Below are 23,213 nucleotides of genomic sequence, written 5' to 3'. Positions count from 1 at the left end.
GGAAAACAACAAGAGGGAATGGACCTGTGGGCTTAGAAAGCTACTACTGGGGACTGTTACCTATTCCTGGTGGTTTTCTGAGATGCGTGGTACCTACCTATAACCCCATGAAAACATGCTTCATCATAACTTCATTACCTTGGTGAAATAATTTTGGTTTTATTTCCTAATATCCCACAACCTTAGAATAACTGAAGGGATGTGGTAGTGGTCAAAAATCTGCTGGGTCTAAAGACCACTCTGCATTAAGGACAAAGACAAGTAATCAACACTTTCCTCGCAGTGGCAAACTTCTTTATTCTTTCTCTTCTCCAGATTCACTTATACCTTAACCACTTATGCTTTACCCACTTATACCCCAAAAGTAAACATATCTAGATATGCTGGGAAATATACGAAACTTAAAATTGAGGCTTTAAAATTTCTCCTGATTATAAATAAGATCAATGCTATGTGCACATTAGATACTCAAAGATTTAAGATTATTTTAAAAGATTAATACATAGGCTGCACGCAGTGGCTCACGCCTGTAATCCCAGCACTTTGGGAGGCCGAGGCGGGCAGATTACCTGACGTTGCAAGTCAAGACCAGTCTGACCAACACGGAGAAACCCTGTCTTTACTAAAAATACAAAATTAGCCAGGTATGGTGGCACATGCCTGTAACCCCAGCTACTTGGGAGGTTGAGGCAGGAGAATCACTTGAACCTGGGAGGTGGAGGTTGAAGTCTTGAACCTGCAGTGAGCTGAGATCACACCATTGCACTCCAACCTGGGCAACAAGAGCGAGACTCTGTCTCAAAAAAAAAAAAAAAAAAAAAAAAAAAAAAAAAAAAAAAAGGCCGGGTGCAGTGGCTCACACCTGTAATCCCAGCACTTAGGGAGGCTGAGGTGGGCGGATCACGAGGTCAGGAGATTGAGACCATCCTGCCTAACATGGTGAAACCCCATCTCTACTAAAAATACAAAAACTAGCCGGGCATGGTGGCAGGCGCCTATAGTCCCAGCTACTTGGGAGGTTGAGGCAGGAGAATGGCGTGAACCCAGGAGCTTGCAGTGAGCCGAGATTGTGCCACTGCACTCCAACCTGGGCAACAGAGCAAGATTCCGTCTCAAAAAAAAAAAAAAAAAAAAAAAAAAAAATGGGAGCAGGCAGTCATGGTGTTCTCGATGCTGGAGGGCCTACCTGACCCATCACCAGAAGCTGTTGCTGCTTTGTAACCAGGTGCTGCACCACCTCAAGCCACGGTGCATCCAGAGATAAATAATGGTTTATTTTGTCTGTTTGATGAGAGCCTGGTTTGAAGAGCATAGGAAAAAAGAGGATATGATGGAGGTACCCCGCTGCTGAGGGAGGCAGAGGAATTCCGGTATCGCCAGCATTCACAGCCACTCTCTTCCCTGACTCTCTGGGGGTACTTCCTATGAGAGATACGAGTGATATGCTACAAGTCTCTGGAGTGGTGCTTAGATGACTGGAATCCTTGTGAGAAGGCAATGTACCCTGATTACTTAGCCAAGAGAGAGCAGTGGAAGAAACTGCAGAGGGAAAGCCGGGAGTGAGAGGTTAAGCAGCTGCAGGAGGAAATCCCACCTGGTGGTCTACGACTGAAGCTTTGCCCCCTGTGGTGGTATACTGTGACTAGACCCCGGGAGTGGCCCATGGAGAGACAGAGACCTCACCCCGTCATGCCTGCAAGTGAAGTAAGTTACAGAACATACACACACTTACCCTAATAAAAATCGTTAAAATGGTAAAAATCAACAAAGATAGATGGTAACAAGTGTTGGCAAGAATGTGAAGAAACTGAGTCCCTAATACATTGATGGTGGGAATATAAAATGCTGCAACCACTTTGAAAACCAGTTTGGCACTTCCTCAAAAAGTTAAACATGGTTGCCCTATGACCCAGCAATTCCCCTCCCAGGTATATGCCTAAGAAAACTGAAAACATACATCCACATGGATTCTTGTACATGAATGCTGACAGTATGCTACTGTTATGTATTCAACTTCACAACACCCAAAGTGGATACAACCCAATTGTGCAAGTGATGGAAAACATAAGCAAAATGTGGTATATGCATATAATGGAATATTATTCAACCATAAAAAGGAATGAGATATTGGTACATGCTACAACTTAAATGAACCTTGAAAACATTATGCTAAGTGAAAGAAAGTGGACACAAAAGGCCACATATTGTATAATCCCATTTATATGAAATATCCAGAATAGGCAAATCCATAGAGACAGAAAGTAGACTAGTGACTGCAAGGGGATGAGGAGGAAAGAATAGCAAGTGACTGCTAAAGGGTATAGGATTTCCCTTTATCATCACTGCTTCCCCCACAGTGGTGACAGTTACATAACCTTGTTAATAAGCTAAAAACCAATGGATTATAAATTTCATTTATGTTTATTTTTAGAGTCTAAGGTCTCACTATGTTGCCCAGGTTAGTCTTGAATTCCTGCCTCAAGCGATTCTCCACCTCAGCCTCCCCAGTTGCTGGGAGTACAGGCATAAGCCACCATACTCAGTTCTGATTATATACTTCAAAATAGTTAATTTTATTGTATGATAGGTATATCTCAACTAAAAAAAAGAACAGGGAGAGCTGTACTGAGATGATATAATCTCCAAATATATTAAGTGAAAAAAGAAAGGTACAGAATAGTGTGCACAATATACTATTATATTCTTTAAAAAATGTACACACATATATATATACACTGTGCAGGCATAAAGCCTCTAAAAAGACATGGGAAACCAGTAACATTATTTCCAAAAAGGAAGGAACCTGGGGTGCCTGGGGATAGGGTGGTCTGGAAGGGAGACCTAACTTTTCAGCGTGCTTTTTTGTACCTTTTGAACTTTGTATCGAGTACAACACTTAACTTTTTTTCTAATTTAAAGAAAGAGAAAAGGAATACTCTGTTGCTTTTTCTTTAGTTTTATTTGAAGAGATCATCTGCATTTTTTTCTGTAATAAACTTAAAAGATATCCACCCATTTTGTTAGATTTATTCTTTAGCAATTTAAGTATTAAAATCATAGGTTTTGTCTCAATCCTTAATAATACTATATTCATTATATTTCAGATGTTTAGCTTTCTCATGGAGAAAAAGAAACACAGGCATAAACCTATATACTATCCACCTGCTGGTCCTCAACATGATTTTAATCAAGGGTTACTGATACTTGAACAATTTCTATGATGTCAGCAGAGATATCAACAAGAGTGATTATAAAGTAGCCAGCCTTGTAAGTCAAGAGTTATGATCTTTGATCCACTGCTCAATCCATTTCAAGATCTGATCTACATTATTTTCTAGTTCTTCTGGTTTATTACTGGGCAGCTGATGCACAATTTCTTCCTTGTAGGATGCTGTGGCTTCTTCATAAAGAACTTGAAAAATCTCACACTGAATATTGTCTGTTAGTTTCTTCTCATTATAACCCCTAGAAGGCAGGGAGGTTAAGCAAACAAAAAGCAAAATAAATGGCATTAACTGGAGTTTTAGAAACATACCAGAAACTGGACACTTTTCAATACGTGAAAAATTACAGAAATGGTCTCTTCACCTAGAGAGGAATGACTGGTACCTGTTTATATGACAGTTTCTTGACACTAGGGTTAAACTAAAGATCACGAGACGAGCATTTAGGTTTGAATTTTTCTGCCCACAATTTGTCAGCTACTCAATAAATTCCCAATGAATTAGTAAATTAGCAAAACTCTCATAACCAAATATTCAATTCATATCAGCCAAAAAGTAGAAACAACCCAAATGTCCACAACCTGATAAATGTATTTAAAAATGATATATCCATACAATGGAATATTATTTGGCAATAAAAAGAAATGAAGTACTGGTATATGCTACAATACGAATGAACCTTGAAAACAAACTAATTGACAGGAGATAGGCATAAAAGTCCACATCCTGTATGATTTCATTGACATGAAATGTCTAGTATAGACAAATCCATAAAGATAGAAAGTACACTATTGGTTGCCTAGGGCTGGGGAACTGAGGGTAAATGAGGAGTGACTACTACTGGGTATGGGGTTTCTTTTTGGGGTGACAAAAATTTTCTTTTTTTTTTTTGAGACAGAATCTCGCTCTGTCACCCAGGCTGGAGTGCACTGGAGTGATCTTGGCTCACTGCAACCTCCGCCTCCTGGGTTCAAGCAATTCTCCTGCTTCAGCCTCCTGAGTAGCTGGGATTACGGGCACGCGCCACCATGCCCAGCTAATTTTTGTATTCTTAGTAGAGACGGGGTTTCACCATGTTGGTCAGTCTGGTCTCCAGCTCCTGACCTCATAATCCGCCCAACTCAGCCTCCTAAAGTGCTGGAATTATAGGCGTGAGCCACCGTGCCTGGCCCCAAGATTCTCTAAAATTGGTTGTGGTAATGACTCTACAACTTTTTGATATGCAAAAAAAAACACAAATGAGCAACTGATATATTCACTTACTATGTACTCACAAAACTGGAAAAAAACCCTGAATTATGTACTTTAAATGGGTGAATGTAAATTACATTTCAATAAAGAGAATATTTTTGTTTTTAGGTTGCTTTTGAGACAGGGTCTTGCTTTGGCACCAGGCTGGAGTGCAGTGATGCAATCACAGCTCACAGCAGCCTCGACCTCCCAGGCTCAAGCATTCCTCCCACCTTAGCCTCCAAAGTAGCTGGGACCACAGATGCATGCCACTACACTTGGCTAAATTTTTTATTTTATTTTTTTGTAGAGACCAGGATCTTGCTATGTTGCCCAGGCTGGTCTCAAACTCCTAGGCTCAAGCAATCACCTTGCCTCAGCCTCCCAAATTGCTGGGATTACAGGTGTGAGGTATGAGCCATCCTGCCTCCCCCTCAACACCCAACCATGCCCAGCCTAAAGCTGTTACTTTTTTATAACCTTTTCAATAGTTAAAAATACTAACTAGCTCTCTCACAGTTTTTTCATACCTTAGTCATACTTGGTATGACTTGGCTATATATGTAAAACAGTAATTTTTAAATCAAAATTTTAAATTGTCTTGATTGAAAAAAAGCATATGTACCATATAGTCCCTATTACTTCTCTGCCCCAAAACTTTTAATGGCTTTTCACTGCCTAAAAAAAAGTTTTAGGTCTAGCCCCAATTTTACTTTTTCTGTGTGTATATTTGGTGCCATACTAGTCTGTGCAAGGATTTACAAGTATCCCAAACAAGAGTGATTAGTCAGAGTTGACTATAATCAGTGAAAACCACAAATTCTGACCGCGACTTTAAGCAAAATTCTGGAGCTTTCCTTTCTGAGATTGCCCTCTAATTTCTCTAGGATCCCCATATTCCCATAGCTTTGATCAAAAGACACTGGGGAAAAAAGACTCCTGAAAGTTTCTCTTTATTGGTTCTTCCACATTAAATCTGATGCTCTATTTGTGGGTTTAACTCAGGTATCTGTTAAAGACTGTGAGATGCTGGTTTATTTTATTAGTTTTTCATAAGCTTTCCTATTCCTGATGCAGGGATAATTTGAGTGGGTAGTGTTCAGTCAGTAAGCAAAGAATATGTTAGGGGCTTGACTGTTTTCCTAGCAAAGGTTTACATCAAAAAAAAAAAAAAAAAAAAAAAAAAAGGCGTGGCTAAATAGGGTCTCGCTCTGTCGCCCAGGCTGGAGTGCTGTGGCGCGATCTTAGCTCACTGCAAGCTCTGCGCCCCCTGCCGCCGCCCGCTGACTTCACACCATTCTCCTGCCTCAGCCTCCCGAGTAGCCCACCACCACGCCCAGCTAATTTTGTTTTGTATTTTTAGTAGAGATGGGATTTCACCATGTTAGCCAGGATGGTCTTGAACTCCTGACCTCATGATCCGCCCACCTTGGCCTCCCAAAGTGCTGGGATTACAGGCCTGAGCCACCGCGCCTGGCCAGCTAAATTGGATTTCTACACAGTACATTTTACTCAATCAGACTGTCAGCTGAGATATCAATTTACTCAAAAAGTACTGCCCATATTTTAAAGCAGTCATATTTTCAAACAAAACCCTTTATTAGCTGGGTGCTATGACTCACACCTGTAACCCCAGCACTTTGGGAGGCCAAGGTGGGCAGATTGCTTGAGCCCAGGAGTTCGAGACCAGCATGGGCAACATGGCGAGACTCCATCGCTACAAAAAATATAAAAATCAGCCAGGCATGGTGGCATGTGCCTGTGGTCTCAGTTAGTCAGGAGGCTGAGGCACGAGAATTGCTTGAACTAGGGAGGTGGAGGTTGCAGTGAGCCGAGATCATACCATTGCCCTCCAGCGTGGGTGACAGAGCAAGACTCTGTCTCAAAACAACAATAAAAAACCCCAAAAACCAAAAACCCTTTATCATGGTACTACTGGCCAATTTCAGGAATCTGAATAAAAGTTAATATTATGCTTTAAGAATCTGATGTTTTTCCTTTCTTACCTTGTTTCAAGTCTTTCGTACAATACATTGGTATCTGTTCTCAGCACAAAAACTATATGAAACCAGCGTTCAGGGAAGAAATCACAACCATGGTAATCAACAATAACTCCACCTTCTCTCATTTGGTTATCTAACTCATCAACTACCTGCAAGAAAAGTTAAAAAAATAAAATGCTTCTTAAGAAAACTGAAGTCAACTTTCCTATGAAATTCAACAAATGCATACTTTATGAAAGAGTCATACTTACTCTGTCTTCATCTAAAATGGGACAATCATACTCTTCATCATAGCCATCATACAATTGCTCTAAAACAGATTGAGAATTGCTTGTTGAAATAATATTTTCTAAGTAACTTTAAGTAATTTTCAATTAATTCTAGACTTTAGGAAAGGAAATGTATCATCAATTATTCTTTCAGATACAAGGGTGTGTACTAACAAAATAAATGTCATATAGACACCAAATATAAAGGAATCATACTAACTGATAAATTGGAATTTTGTCTAGAGGGAAACTTGGATAGCAATATCTCTGAAACTGCTTTAAATATCAAAACTGAAACCAACTAAAAAGAGTGAATAGCCAACTTCAGAATTTGTGGGGTTATTAGAAGAGGACTACACTATTTTTGTTGAACTACAGATTGGTGGAAAGAGGAAATACCTGAACAGATACAAACACACCCACATACATTTAAAAGCAGATTAATGTATCAAAAGCAGTAACAGGCCAGGTGTGGTGGCTTCGCGCTTGTAATCCCAGCATTTTGGCAGTATGAGGTAGGAGGATCTCTTGAGCCCAGGAGTTCAAGACAGCCTGGGCAACATGTTGAGACCCTGTCTCTACAGAAAAAAAAAAAAAAAAAAAAAAAAAATTAGCCAGGCATGGTGGTGCACACCTGTAGTCCCAGTTACTTGGGAGGCTGAGGTGGGAGGATTGCTTAAGGCAGAGGTTACAATGAGCTGAGATCACACCACTGTACTCCAGGCTGGGCGACAGAGTGGGACCCTGTCTCGGAAAAAAAAAAAAAAGGAAGAAAAAAGCAATAACAGATTCTTGATTTCAGAAATGAACCCTCTGTCACTGAGCTCACATCCTCAATGGGGACTGAGAAGGGTCAGGACCCAGATGCTTCTGAACAGTATCTTTACTTCTAGATTTCCAGCAGCCCAAACTGCCATTTCTCATAAGAGTTAAATAGTCTTATTTCAGAAGGCAAAACAAAAATAACGTTCAAATTTACAAGGGAGGCAAATTGAAATTTAACAGAACATTCCAATAAATCACGGCTGGCTTTCAAAAGAAGTTTTCTTTCAGGAGGTAAGACACACCATCTTACCCTTAGCCCCTGCCCCTAGGAGGTATTAATCTAAGGCAGGCTTAGATCATCCACTAACCATCTCTGAGAGCATGTTACATAGCAGTCTTCCCACCTCTTTCCCCTTAATATTTTGGTACAGGTTGAAATGAGGTTAAAGTGAACATAAATTCTGAAGGGACACAGGAGTAGTCTGATGGTCACTGGGGGGCACAGAAGCAGTTGTAACTCCTTGTCTTGCCTGGAGGGTCTGTGGACTGATTCTGGGCACATAAACCACCTTTCTAGGACCCTAGTGTGGCCTCTGCCTCCTTGGGCTATTGCTCACCTACCAGAAACTCTATCAACCTAAACAATTAAACTGTCTTGGTGTGAAGAAAACTGGTTAACATTTTAGGAAACAATCTAAATCCTTACTTTATACTACAAACTCCAGCTGGAGCTACAAAGGAATGATTCATTTGTGTTTTTTTGTTTTGTTTTGTTTTTTTTTTTTTGAGACAGAGTCTTGCTGTGTTACCCAGGCTGGAGTGCAGTGGCGCGATCTTGGCTCACTGCAAGCTCCGCCTCCCGGGTTCACGCCATTCTCCTGCCTCAGCCTCCGAGTAGCTGGGACTACAGGCGCCTGTCACCACGCCTGGCTAATTTTTTGTATTTTTAGTAGAGACGGGGTTTCACTGTGTTAGCCAGGATGGTCTCGATCTCCTGACCTCGTGATCCGCCCGCCTCGGCCTCCCAAAGTGCTGGGATTACAGGCTTGAGCCACCTGCGCCCGGCCATTTGAGTTTATTGAGTGGCAGAAGAAATAAAGACTGATCCAGTCATTTAAAATGTTGACTCTCTGTTCCTTGAGAAATAATAAAATTCTAAGAAAAGTAACAGAATGGGAGAAATAACAAAGGACTGAAATGTAGATAATGTAAAAGACCTTAAAACCAAAATAATAATAAATTGCTCAATAAACAAGAAAATAATTCACACAAGATGAAAAAGTAGAAAATCAGTAAACACACATGAAGATACTGAACTTTCCTAGCTATTAAAGAGATGCGAATTAAAATGAGTCTGTATTTATGCCTGTTATATGTTCAATTCATTCAGAAATTTACACTACCATTTAATTTCTAATTGGACAAAAAATGCCGAATAAGAAAATAGTTAAATCTTGATTTACCAACTTTATAAATTATGTAATTAATTTTGTAATAATTATGTAATTAAAATTAAGTAAATATGTATTATAGTATTATAGTTAATACAGTTTAAAAAACTACGTAGTATAGACTAGACAGCAACATAAATGCTCACATATACAAGTGTAAAACATAAAAAGCAGCCGGGCGCGGTGGCTCAAGTCTGTAATCCCAGCACTTCGGGAGGCCGAGATGGGCGGATCACGAGGTCAGGAGATTGAGACCATCCTGACTAACACGGTGAAACCCCGTTTATACTAAAAAAATATAAAAAACTAGGCGGGCGAGGTGGCGGGCGCCTGTAATCCCAGCTATTTGGGAGGCTGAGGCAGAATTGCTTGAACCCGGGAGGCGGAGGTTGCAGTGAGCCGAAATCATGCCACTGCACTCCAGCCTGGGTGACAAAGCAAGACTGTCTCAGAAAAAAAAAAAAAAAAAAAAAAGACTTGAACCAATATATGCTGTCTAAAATAGATGTGTTAACTTTCAGGATTAAAGTCTTTATTTATTTATTTATTTATTTAGACGGAGTCTCGCTCTGCCGCCCAGGCTAGAGTGCAGTGGCGCGATCTCCGCTCACTGCAAGCTCCGCCTCCCGGGTTCACGCCGTTCTCCTGCCTCAGCCTCCCTAGTAGCTGGGACTACAGGCGCCCGCAACCGCACCCGGCTATTTTTTTAAATTTTTAGTAGAGACGGGGTTCCACCGTGTTAGCCAGGATGGTCTCAATCTCCTGACCTTGTGATCTGCCTGCCTCGGCCTCCCAAAGTCAAGTCTTTATTTGTATACGGACAGGGTCTCAGTCTGTGGCCCAGGCTGGAGTGCAGTGGCACAATCACAGCTCACTGCAGCCTCGACCTCCTGGGCTCAAGTGATCCTCCCATCTCAGCCTCCCGTGTAGCTGGGACTACAGGCATGTGCCGCCACACTTGGCTAATTGTTCCGTTCTTTGTAGAGGTGAATTTTTATATTTTTTATAGAGACGAGGTCTCCTTATGTTGCCCAAGCTGGTCTTGAACTCCTGGGCTCAAGTAATCCTTCTGCCTCGGCCTCCCAAAGTGCTGAGATTACAGGTGTGAGCCACCATGCCCAGACAGGATTAAAGTCTTTATACTAACGCTGAAGTGCAGAATTTCTTAAATCATGTTAATATATTATTCATTCATTCATTCATTCATTTATTTTTGAGACAGTCTCGCTCTATTGCCCAGGCTGGAGTGTAGTGGTGCAATCTTGGCTCACTGCAACCCCTGCCTCCTGGGCTCAAGTGATTCTCCTGCCTCAGCCTCAGCCTCCCAAGTAGCTGGAATTACAGGTGCGTGCCATCATGCTTGGCTTTTTTTTTTTTTTTTTTTTTTTTTGAGACCGAGTCTCGCTCTGTCGCCCAGGCTGGAGTGCAGTGGTGCCATCTGTGCTCACTGCAAGCTTCGCCTCCCGGGTTCACGCCATTCTCCTGCCTCAGTCTCTCTAGTAGTTGGGACTACAGGCGCCTGCCACCATGCCTGGCTAATTATTTGTATTTTTAGTAGAGACGGGGTTTCACCGTGTTAGCCAGGATGGTCTCGATCTCCTGACCTTGTGATCCGCCTGCCTCAGCCTCCCAAAGTGCTGGGATTACAGGCGAGAGCCACCGCGCCCAGCCAATTTTTAAAATAGAGACGGGGTTTCACCATTGTGACCAGGCTGGGTTCAAACTCCTGACCTCAAATGATCCGCCCGCCTCAGCCTCCCAAAGTGTTGGGATTACAGGTGTGAGCTACTGCGTCCAACCATGTTAATGTATTTTAATAAAATAGTGTAATCTAAACTTTTACTTTTTTATTTTTGAGATAGGGTTTCACTTTGTCACCCAGGCTGGAGGGCAGTGGCACGATTTCAGCTCACTGCAGCCTCAGCCTCCTGGGTTCAAGTGATCCTCCTGCCTCAGTTCCCCCCAGTATTTGGGACTACAGGTGTGTCCCACCATGTCTGGCTAATTTTTGTACTTTTTGTAGAGACACGGTCTCACCATGTTGCTCAGGCTGAATCGAACTCCTGAGTTCAAGCAATCTGCCCGCCTTGGCCCTCTAAAGTGCTGGGACTGCAGGCATGAGCCACCGTGCCTGGCTGTAATCCAAACTTTTAAACACTCATTCCAAAAAACATTTATCAAACACCATATACCAGTGACCTAAGGGATAATGAGCACATAATTTATAAAGTGAGCAAGTAGACAAATAATCCTTCCCTCAAAGAGTTTAAAATAAAATGGGAGAGGACAGACAAGGCACCTGGAAATACAATATTTTAATGTTACGGTTCATGGTGATATGGGAGCAATAAGGATGGGCACCTAACATAAACTTGGGATATTAAGGGAGGCTTCCTGGAGGAAGTGACTTCTAAGCATAGACTTGCAGTAGATACATAAAAAAAAAACACTAGGGAAGACTCTTCTAAATAGAGAAAACAAGATATTCTAAGGAAGGAGCAGGCCCTTTCAAGTGAGGGAAAGTCAGAACAATGAGAAAATAAGTGGTAAGGGGTCAGGTAAGCTGAGGCCAGATCAAAAAGGGCCTTGAAGGCTGCATGAAGGAGTTTAGACTTTATCCCAAGGCCAAGGAAAATCATTAAAGGATTTTCAGCATTAAATGACACGATGAATTCCAAATTCAAAAAAATCATTTTTTTTTTTTTTTAAATGCAGAATGAGTTGGAAGGAACCAAATCCAGAAGCAGGGACTTCTTATCAAGTCTACCACAGATTTTTAGGTAAGTGATGATTGTAGCCTGTACCAGAGAAATGAAAGGATCCTAAACTTCATTTCAAATTTCAAAAAAAGAATAAATTTTATGCTACTTTAGAAGGTTTCAATTGGAAGCCAAATTTATACTTGTCTATACATAGGATCTGAAGCAAAGAACAAAAAGGTTGATTTGCTTAAATGACTGAGAAATTAGAAAATTAAATCTATTTTCTAAAGAAAGTTTTGCAGTTAAAATTGTAGGTACAGATATATTACTTTCTAAAAAAAATCAACTGTGGGGCCAGAGTTAAAAGGCTTAGCATGGCAACTTGCGCTTATAATCCCAGCACTTTCAGAGGTCAAGGTGGGAGGATCGCTTGAGCCTAGGAATTCGAGATCACCCTGGATAACACAGCAACACCTGACCTCTACCAAAAGAAAAAAAAATTAGCCCAGCATGGTGGTGCCAGCCTATAGTCCCAGCTACTCTGGAGGTTGAGGTGGGAGGACTGCTTGAGGTTGGAGTGAGCCGGGATTGCACCACTGTATTCCAGTTAGGGTGACATTGATACCCTGTCTCAAAACCCCCCCCCCTTTTTTTTTTTTTTTTAAATTTTGAGACAGTTTCACTTGTCGCCCAGGCTGGAGTGCAATGGCATGATCCTGGTTCACTGCAACCTCCATCTCCTGGGTTCAAGCGATTCTCCCGCCTCAGCCTTCCAAGTAGCTGGGATTACAGGTGCTCGCCACCAAGCCTGGCTAATTTTTGTATGTTTAGTGATGGGGTTTCACCATGTTGGCCAGGCTGGTCTTGAACTCCTGACCTCAGGTGATTTGCCTGCTTCAGCCTCCCAAAGTGCTGGGTTTACAGGCGTAAGCCACTGCACCAGGCCCCACAAAAATTTTTTTAAAGCTCATTCTTACCTTAAAAAAACCTTCCCAGCTGCTGCTGTTTGTCAAACTGTAAAAATCATGACATTATGTTTAACTGCCATCCTAGAACTTATATACACTCAAGTGAAAGCTGTTCTTTAATCATATTGGGATGCTAGTTATTTTGATACTGCTGCCAATACTTAAAATTTTTATTTTTGTATTTCTTTTTGAAACATATTCACCACATTTACCTCAACTCAACAAGAAGCTGGTAACTCTAAAGCAATTAGAACACATTAACTGGTTTAAAGTGATTGGGTGCCTTTAAAATACCTGTTTTTGGCCGGGCGCGGTGGCTCACGCCTGTAATCCCAGCACTTTGGGAGGCCGAGGCAGGCGGATCACGAGGTCAGGAGATCGAGACCATCCTGGCTAACACGGTGAAACCCCATCTCTACTAAAAATACAAAAAATAGCCGGGTGTGGTGGCGGGCGCCTGTGGTCCCAGCTACTCAGGAGGCTGAGGCAGGAGAATGGCGTGAACCCAGGAGGCGGAGCTTGCAGTGAGCTGAGATCTCCCCACTGCACTCCAGCCTGGATGGCAGAGCGAGACTCCGTCTCAAAATAAAATAAAATAAAATAAAATACCTGTTTTTTTATGCAAAAAGAAAAGGGCAATTAATTCTGCATAGTGAAGTTAGAAAGCTAAAGATATGACATTGGAGTTGGGCCGCTAAGGAGTTGCAAGGAAGATAAGGGAACCTATAGATAAAGAGAACAGCATGCATAAATACTCGAGGTGGAAAATTCCTAGTGTTTGAGAACAGGGTATGATGGCTACACTGAAGGGGACACGGGGGCATGGCTGCAGGTAAACTGTGGCCATTTTATAAAGAATCTCCTATATTTCCTTAAGGAGGATGGACTATGTGAGTAAAAAATTCAAATCATGTCATTCTCCTTCCCTGTTTTTAAGAAAATGATAGTGTAGAAGAGGGAGGAAAGAGTTACTGAAGAGGTCAAATAAGAGATTCTAGGTAGGATTCTAGGCATAGCACCAGTGGTCTTGATGAAATAGGGGTACTGTAAGGATGTGTTGGAGAAACCATCAAGATTTAAAGGCCAAGTGGATCTTTGTGAGAGAGTGAATGTGTATTTATATGCTTGGGAGGTAGAAATCAGAGTGGGCAAGTACAGTCAAGGATGCCGTCAGAGCATGTGCTTTAAACATATCACTTTAGAGGTGTAAACATCTGGGAACTATCCACATGGTTATGTCTAATAGGTGTCTAGAAATTGGGCTGTTTTAATTGTAAATTTAAGTCATCAGCACAAGGGAGTGAATAGTCCTGAATGAGTGAGATTACTAGTGGGAGGGGCAGAATCACAATATGGCTGCAATGAAATCACGGGGGAAATGAGTGGAAGGATCAGAGGCAAAGATGGGGAGAGAGCAGTGTCAGAGAGGCCAATAGAGGAGTTAGTTTCCAAAGCTTCCAGCAGGAGTTGATAAGGGGAGAGAAAAATGGGATTCAGAAAAGGATAGAACAGGGATCAGCATTTTTTTTTTTTTTCTGTAAAGGGCCAGATCATAAATACCTCACGCTTTGCAAGCTAGTCTTTAGCTCAGAAGTCATACAAAAACAACAGTAGCTTGCCAACCCTTAGGTTAAAGATATATCAAGATCCTAAATGTTCAAAGCCAAGCTATGCTTTACAGTTTCTACTGGAAATGGATCCAATGTCAATATACTACTTTGTCTAGACCTATGGGTATCCTGCAGTTAGGAAGAGGCTGAAGACTGAAAAACTGCTGCCAGGAAAATTAAGGATGCTAATAAGAGTATAAAAATGATTGCATATAGGAAAGGATGTCAAATGAGGAGGAGTCTTGAGACTGGGAGAATAGGGATAAGAGAAGCATTCTTATAGTCATACCACAGTAAGACTCATGGTTTTTTTGTTTTTGAGATGGAGTCGTGCTCTGTCATCCAGGCTGGAGTGCAGTGGTGTGATCTCAGCTCACTGCAAGCTCTGTCTCCCAAGTAGCTGGGACTACAGGCGCCCGCCACCACACCCAGCTAATTTTTTGTATTTTTAGTAGAGATGGGGTTTCACCATGTTAGCCAGGATGGTCTCAACCTCCTGACCTCGTGATCTGCCCACCTCGGCCTCTCAAAGTGCTGGGATTATAGGCTTGAGCCACCGCGCCCGGCCCACAGTAAGACTCCTAATAGTTTTCTTTTTTTTTTTTTTGAGACAGAATCTCTCTGTCACCCAGGCTGGAGTACAGTGATGTGATCTCAGCTCACTGCAACCTCTGCCTCCCAGATTCAAGTGATTCTCCTGCCTCAGCCTCCCGAGTAGCTGGGATTACAGGCGCCCTCAGCAACGCTGGATTTTTTTTTTTTTTTTTTTTTTTTTTTTTTTTGAGACGTAGTCTCGCTCTGTCTTGCTTAGGCTGGAGTGCAGTGGTGTGATCTCAGGTCACTGCAGCCTCTGCCTCACAGGTTCAAGTGATTCTCCTGTCTCAGCTTCCCGAGTAGCTGGGATTACAGGGGCCCACCACCATACCCGGCTAATTTTTTGTATTTTTAGTTGAGATGGGGTTTTACCATGTTGGACAGGCTGGTCTTGAACTCCTGACCTTCAGATGATCCACCCGCCTCGGGCCTCCCAAAGTTCTGGGATTACAGGCATGAGCCACCGTGCTAGGCCAAAGTGCTGGAATTTACAGGCATGAGCCACCATGCCCGGCCAGTTTTCTTAAACTTACTTCCCCACCTAATTTTTTTTTTGCCTTGGTTTTGGGAGTAAAGATGACCTCTCTCAATTACTACTGCAATTCCACATGATCACTAGGATGATACTAAACTTTCAGAAATATGTTTAAAACTAGGGTTTTCTTAAAGCCTTGTTTCTTTTTTTCTGACTTTAGTGAGCATCAGAATAAGCCTCATTTCTTTACAGCAAGGTTTCTCAACCTTGTTACTAATGACATTTTGAGTCTGGTAATTGTTATTAGGGGAGACAGGGAACTGTCCTGTGAACTATAGGATCTTTAGTAGAATCCTTGGTCACTAATCACTAGATGCTAGTAGTAAACCTGGCCATCACCTCCCGCTCCATGTGACAACCCAAAACGTCTTCACACATTGCTACACCCCCAAAGGGGAAAAATTACCTAGTTGAGAATCACTGCATTATAGATGACTGCCTGGTTTCCCTTAAAATATATCACCACTTGAAACAAAAATGAGGTTGGCTGCCTCAGAATATTTCCAGATATATTCAAACAAGATTTGGGTTAAAAAATCTGGGATGTCAAACTTTACAAAGTACCTCATCAGGCCAGGCGCGATGGCTAACATGGGTAATCCCAGCACTTTTGGGAGGCCACAGTGGGAGGATCACTTGAGCCTGGGAATTAGAGACCAGTCTGGGCAACACAGTGAGGCCTTGTGTCTGTAGTCCCAGCTACTGGGGAAGCTGAAGTGGGAGGATCACTTGAGCCCCAGAGGCTGAGGTTGCAGTGAAGGGAAATTGTGCCATTGCACTCCAGCCTGGGCCACAGAGCAAGACCCTGTCTCAAACAAACAAACAAAAAAACCCCACAAAGCACCTCCATCAAACTCCATGTCAAGTCAGACCAGAAATCTTTTATTTGGCATTATAGGCGGAAAAAAACCCCACACTTTTCCTTTAAGACTTAGATCCCATTTCATGAAATAATCTCCCTAATAACAAAGAGAATGGTTGGGACTGTACACAACTGACTAAAATGGTGTTGAGTACTGGAGGTACAGAGGCTCTTGTCTGTAAGCTCAGCACTTTGGGAGGCTAAGGCAGAAGGATCACTTGAGCCAAGGAATAAACCAGCCTGGGGAACAACGCCAGATCCTATCTCTGCAAAAAAAATTTTAAATTAGCCAGACAGGATGGTGTGTGCCTATAGCCCCAGCTACAAGGGAGGCTGAGGCAGGATGATCACTTGAGCCCAGGAGTTCAAGGATGCAATGAGCTATGATCAGGCCACCACACTCCAGCCTGGGCAACAGAGCAAGACTCTATCTTAACCAAATGAAATGGTGTGAGTACTGGTAGGAGAGGACCTAAAGAAGAGGAAGACAAGTGCCTTATACTGGATTGTCCTTGGTCTAGTGTTACCATTGCTCTCAATGCTATTAATGCTCTAATTAGTTTAGAAGTGTTAAATTAAGTGAAAGTAACACTAGAATGCATGAATGAAATTGACCATTATGTGACTCAGAAATCACTTGTCAAAATGGTGGTGTTCAACAATGAGGAACAAAACCAGATTTCATAGATATAAAACGTAAAGGCTGGGCTGGGCACAGTGGCTCATACCTGTAATCCCAGCACTTTGGGAGGCCAAGGCGGGTGGATCACGAGGTCAGGAGATTGAGACCATCCTGGCTAACACGGTGAAATCTCATCTCTACTAAAAATACAAAAACTTAGCTGGGCGTGGTAGTAGGCACCTGTAGTCCCAGCTACTAGGGAGGCTGAGGCGGGAGAATGGCATGAACCCGGGAGGTGGAGCTTGCAGTGAGCTGAGATTGCACCACTGCACTCCAGCCTGGGCAACAGAGAGAGACTCTGTCTCAAAAAAAAAAGAAAGAAAGGCCAGGTGCGGTAGCTCACACCTGTAATCCCAGTACTTTGGGAGGCCAAGGTGGGCAGATCACTTGAGGCTAGGAGTTCAAGACCAGCCTGGACAACATGGCAAATGCCCATCTCTACTAAAAATATAAAAATGAGCCAGGTGTGGTGGTGCACATCTGTAATTCCAGCTACTGGAATTACTGGGAGGCTGAGCTGTGAAGATCGCTGGAACCTGGGACATGGAGGTTGCAGTGAGCTGAGATTGTGCCACTGCACTCCAGCCTGGGCAACAGAATGAGATTCTGTCTCAGGAAATAAAATAAAATGAAATGGAAAATGAGTATTTGTATGATAGCAAATAAAGATCTAGGTTTCAGAAACTATAACCTTGATAAATTGATGTTCTTTTGGACAAAAAAATTTTTAAAATTAAAAAAATATAGATAAACTATAACCTAATTATCAGCCCTGGATCAAAAATGAACATGATACTGGCTTATAGTATCAGGAATATGAAAAACAAAGATGCTCAAAATTAACCTGCAAAAAGAGACACTGATAAATTTTTTTTAAAAAAGTGGAGACATACTGGGAGACACTAAGGGTCCTTAATACAACCAAAGGGACAGAAAAATGGGACCTAGGAAGTTGGACAATTGAGGAAGATAATCAAAGCAGGTTAAGAATTCACTATGAATAAAAATCCTGACCAACTGGTCTCTCCAAAGAGGAGTCATGGTTATACTTCAGCAACTGAGAGAACAGATCACAAGAGTGACGTACACCAGAGATCATACTGTGATCTATATATCTGAAGACACTTGAGGTGACATTCTAGTAGTCAACAATAGACTACAGTACTGCAAGTTGCTGCAACTGTCAACTGTTACTCCTCTTGGTGACAACAGGGAGAAAATTGCTTTTAAAAACATAACTGCCAAAGCACCAACAATCAAAGTAATGAATGACAACTTTATTTTTCTTACACTTTTAAGGCTGATGAAAAACCTTCATTTCAATTGAAAAGTATGGTAACTGTATTTACTCATTAAATATTATTAAAGTTTTCTAAAACACAACTTGAAAACATCCAGCATGCATGTTTAATATCAGTACAATGAATTCAAGACCAAGTATACATGTTACATGCAGCAAAGCTAGATTACAAATTATCATAGTCATCGTCATCATCATCGTCATCATCATCATCTTCACGTTTTCTTTTCAATGCATTTGATGATTCATTGGCAGTATTTTGTGATGACACCATATTAGTGGTAATAAGAATGTTTTTGGACCCAATTAGTGATGGATTAATCAGAACATTCTGAACTGCTGAGGTTGCAGGAATTGAAGCTTTTACAGCTGGAGACTGAGAAGTAGGCATCTGTACTGTAAACCTTTGACCTGTGAGGGACATGGGAGTCCCTACTTTAGTTGAAACAGACATGGTCTGTGGGGTTGGTGTGCCTAGTGTGGGAGTACTTGGTCTGCTAGTAACGGAACCAACACTTAACCGCGGGACTGTTATTCTTCCCGCAGAAGTTGATGCCTTTTTCTGTAAAGATTTCAGCCTATAGTTTGGAGCTGTTAAGCAGTATCTATCAGGTGGCAACCTAGGACCTGAATATGGCTTGATCAGTGGCAAAGGGGTTTGATTTCTTTGCCTTGCGATATCTAATAAAAAATCTCTTGGGGGAGGAGAGGTAAAAGACTGGTCAGCGCGGCACTGGATTGCCAATCGCACATCATCTGCATCAACGGTAGCTTTCTTAGCATGGCTTGAATAAATTTTTGCATCATCTAGAATTGTGGTCACATATCGGAAGGCAAACTCCAACATCTGATTTATAACTCTTGGCTCATATTCTGTAATCCCCATATCCTTCAGGATTTGTGCCATCATCTGTGCATCTTTCGGCATGCTCTTGGGAGAAGCCATCTTGCCAGACTCCATGATATCCGATGATCAGACTTTAGATCATTTGAAAAAAATATGTACATTAGATCAATCTGAAATAGTTACTTTAGTAGCAACTGTCAGGAACTTAAAAAAAATTTTAATCTATGTTAAACTGTAAAAAAATTTTTAAAATTTAAACCATGTTTTCTTAATTTTAATGAGGCATACTTAAAGTCCCTTTAATTTATTGAGTTCCTACCATGTACAAATCATTATCAACTATAAAAAGATGAAGACACAAATAAGGGAGTGATAAAAGATTAGGGGAAAACAGGGTAAAAGAAATAAAAACATCTATCATCTTAGAATATATGCAGTTGCATGCAAACCTTACACTAAGATACCATAGCATAGTCATGTCCTACACCTGAGCTCAAAACAATCTCTTTCCAGTGAGACCAATACACTCACTGTGCTCATATATATGTTCAGCAGTACCAAACCTTTGTTTGCTCAACTTGAAAACATTCTCCTTATTCACATTCTACCTCTCCGAAATCCAGTCTCTTCATAGGAGCCTTCCCAACTATTCACAAGAATTGCTAGCCATTTTCAAGGTGGAAGGGAAAATGCTCAAAATAACCAGGACATAGCATTAGACACTTAATACTTCTGTGGATTCCCTAAAAGAGTATATGTTCTTTAATGGCAATCTCTGTTTTTTGTACCTTCTGACAATACCCAGCACTAACACTCCACTATCAGACTTAAAACAAAACAAAACAAAACAAATCTAACACCAAAGTGTCCCTTACCTTCTCGAGCTAAATCACCAACATTAATGTATTTCAGTCCCGATTTTGACGCAAGTTCTTTGCCTAGTGTAGTTTTTCCAACCCCTGGTGTACCTGTAAGACAAGCCACAGAAAAATACTGTTTGTGAAATACTACTTATCACACTGCAGCCCACCCTGTGCCCTTCCTTTTTTTATTTTTGAGGCAGAGTCTCACCTGGCCTCTGCCCTTAAAGATCTTGACGACTGAAATGAAAAATTTCCTAATTAGCAATAACATGTAAAAAAAATTTTTTTTTTGAGACGGAATTTCGCTCTTGTCACCCAGGCTGGAGTGCAGTGGTGTGATCTTGGCTCACTGCAATCTCCACCTCTCAGGATCAAGCGAGTCTCCTGCCTCAGTCTCCTGAGTAGCTGGAATTACAGGTGCCCACCACCATGCCCAGCTAATTTTTGTATTTTTAGTAGAGACAGGGTTTCACCATATTGGCCAGGCTGGTCTCAAACTCCTAACCTCATGTCATCTGCCCGCCTAGGCCTCCTAAAGTGCTGGGATTACAGGCGTGAGCCACCATGCCTGGCCATATGTAAATCAGCATGTACTACGATCTAATAAAAATTTTCCAAAGCTAATTGAATGTCAGAATATTACCCAGTGTATTGATTCTCCAGGGGTGGGGCTCAGCAAATTCTGACGCCAATTCAAACTGCCTGCTGATACCATGGAACTACTCAGAATAAAATTAGCCACCTCGTGCTGGGCGCAGTGGCTCATGCCTGTAATCACTGCACTTTGGGAGGCCGAGGCGGGAAGATCATGAGGTCGGGAGATCGAGACCATCCTGGCCGACATAGTGAAACTCCATCTCTATGAAAATACAAAAATTAGCCAGGCGTGGTGGCGCATGCCAGTAATCCCAGCTACTCAGGAGGCTGAGGCAGGAGAATCCCTTGAACCAGATGGTTGGAGGATGCAGTGAGCCGAGGACGCGCCACAGCACTGCAGCGTGGCGACAGAGACTCCGTCTCCAAAAAAAAAAAATTAGCCACCTCCAATCAATTACAATAATTTATTAACCTTTTTCTTCTTTTAAAGTCAAGATATCTCTTTGTTACCCAGGCTGGAGTGCAGTGGAACTTGGCTCACTGGAAACTCCACCTCCTGGGCTCAAGAAATCCTATCTCAGCCTGTCCAGTAGCTAGGACCACAGGTATGCACCAACATGCCCTGGTTAATTTTTGTAGAGACGGGATTTGGCTATATTGCCTAAGCTAAGCTCAAACTCCTGAGCTCAAGCCATCCCCCACCTCCACTTCCCGAAGTGCTGGGATTTACAGGCATGAGCCTGTAAATGCTTTAATTTACAGGCTCGTTTGCTTGGTCTATTTGCTTTAATTTAAAAAGATTTAAAAACTGTTCATGGCCAGGTGTGGTGGCTCACGCGTGTAATCCCAACAATTTCGGAGGACAAGGCGGGAGGATCACTTGCCTGGCCAACATAATGAGGCTGTCTCAAACAAAAACAAAAACAAAAACTGTTCATGTTAAAATTTAAGCAGTCTGAAAGACACCGTATTACCTCTACTGACCCCTTGCACCCTTCCCTAGAGATAACCACTGTAAACCAGTTTCCTATACCGGTATATATTCCCAAAAAAAACCCTATTTATGTTTGCATATAAATGTACATGTATGTATGTACATACTCTATGTAATAAATACAACATATATTCCCTTGTACATAAATGACAATACTATATACATTGTTCTTTACCTTCCTCTTCTGATACCTATTATAGTTACATTTCAAGATCATCAAATTCATAATTTTCAGCTATTCAGGTTTTACATCCCTGAAATTAAACTTGAGCATAAAGATAACAGGGATTATCCAGTTCCCATATCTAGGAGAATAACAGTCACCCCAAGTCCACTATAATACACCAAGTCTGAAGTCTGGACTCAACATGTTTTCAATAAAATGCTCATATTTTATTGTCAAAACATTTTCAATGAAATGTTTTGACAATGACTTAATAACCAGGGCACTATGTTTGATCCATGCAAAAAGACGTAAAATCTTCCGCTTAAGAAATCTAAAATGCTAAACATTATTTGTGGGGTGGTTAATCTGCATCTCTCAGAAACAGACATGTCTTGTGCGCTGCCAACAATCTTACGTTTGGGTGAATGATGTAACTGTACTGTTTCCACAGAGTCTTAATTTTTCTGTACGCTGCAATAAAATCTACATGCATTAGATTTTTCCACGAATGGCCTACAATTTAATAAACACTTTCAGGACTGAACGGCTAGCAAAAATATTCGTTGAAGTCGTTATGCAGCATTTTAGTTCCCTTTACTGATAACACGCACCCTGAGTATGGCTTCAAAGACCCACTCCTACGCGAGAAACGACCCGAAATGCTCACTAGATGCCTTCCTTTCAAGGGGCGGGGGGAGCCTCTGATGTAACTCAACAAAAGCATACAGTAATTTCGTCACGCCACAAACATCTGAACTCATTTACCGAAATCTAATCTGAGGCGTTTATCAGAAGCAAAGGAAAAAATAAAATACGGCCCACGGAGGCCTAAGGAGTGAGGAATCCACCATTAATGGCACTACCGGGAAGCAGATACGGCCTTATTTTCCTGAAAATTTCAAAGCCTACCCTGCCAAAGAATTAACAATCCATTTTACAAACGAAATACCAGATTCAGAAAGACTAGGTTGCCAAGCAGGAGAGCTGGATCTGCCGACCTCTCTTCACCTCTCCCGGGAGCCTCGGGCCAACGGAATTAACGTTCCGCGTCCCCTCCCCCGCCTGCCGCAACGCCCGTGAGGGTCGGCTCCCGGGACGCGGACAACCGCCTCGTGGCCCTCTGCCGGCCTCCGAAGACGGCACTGAGAAACTCCTACCTGGGCGCCCGATGCCCAGAACACTACGCGCCCCTCGCCTGCCCCCGCCCAGCCCCTCCTGGCCGCGCGCCCTGACCGGTGAGCAGGATGTTCGGAAGCAACATGGTCCCCGCGGCGACGGCTCCGGGCGCCTAGCTCACGTGCCCTTTGCTCTACGGGGAGGAGCCGGAAGGGGCGGGCGGCAGCAAAAGCCTACGGCCCCAAGGGCCTCGAGGCCCACCGCGGCGCCCCTAGCCTGTCCCTGCGACCCAGCCGCGGCCCACTGGTTACCTGGCTTTCGATGACACATTTCCATCGCAAAGTTGGAGGGTGGGCATAACTCGGGTCGGTACTTCGGGTCAGGCAGTGCGCTGGATGTCTAAGTAACACACTCCTTCGGAGGTCCCCGCCCTTC

General features: G+C 42.4%; 2 protein-coding genes across 3 annotated transcripts; both read right to left on the bottom strand.

Moving 5' to 3' along the window:
* Positions 1 to 2,940: 2,940 nt before the first annotated feature.
* AK6 (adenylate kinase 6) lies at positions 2,941 to 23,192 on the bottom strand. 2 transcript variants are annotated; one of them, XM_007974659.3, is made up of 5 exons: positions 23,090 to 23,192; positions 19,918 to 20,010; positions 6,709 to 6,767; positions 6,461 to 6,606; positions 2,941 to 3,465 (listed from the first exon to the last, which is right to left on the bottom strand). In XM_007974659.3, exons 1-5 carry the CDS (start codon positions 23,112 to 23,114, stop codon positions 3,273 to 3,275), a joined length of 516 nt encoding a protein of 171 aa, XP_007972850.1. In that variant the 5' UTR covers positions 23,115 to 23,192; the 3' UTR covers positions 2,941 to 3,272. The 2 variants fall into 2 exon arrangements, with proteins under 2 accessions (XP_007972850.1, XP_007972844.1); XM_007974653.3 differs by lacking the exon at positions 23,090 to 23,192 and adding an exon at positions 22,896 to 22,997.
* TAF9 (TATA-box binding protein associated factor 9) lies at positions 18,152 to 20,010 on the bottom strand. The gene is made up of 2 exons (XM_038010462.2): positions 19,918 to 20,010; positions 18,152 to 19,173 (listed from the first exon to the last, which is right to left on the bottom strand). Exon 2 carries the CDS (start codon positions 19,154 to 19,156, stop codon positions 18,362 to 18,364), a length of 795 nt encoding a protein of 264 aa, XP_037866390.1. The 5' UTR covers positions 19,157 to 19,173; positions 19,918 to 20,010; the 3' UTR covers positions 18,152 to 18,361.
* Positions 23,193 to 23,213: the final 21 nt, after the last annotated feature.

Source organism: Chlorocebus sabaeus, chromosome 4 (genome assembly GCF_047675955.1).
Source record: "Chlorocebus sabaeus isolate Y175 chromosome 4, mChlSab1.0.hap1, whole genome shotgun sequence".
Classification (NCBI taxonomy): Eukaryota; Metazoa; Chordata; class Mammalia; order Primates; family Cercopithecidae; genus Chlorocebus; species Chlorocebus sabaeus.
The sequence above is the reverse complement of the archived record's forward strand: the minus strand, read 5'-3'. Positions and strand labels throughout refer to the sequence as shown.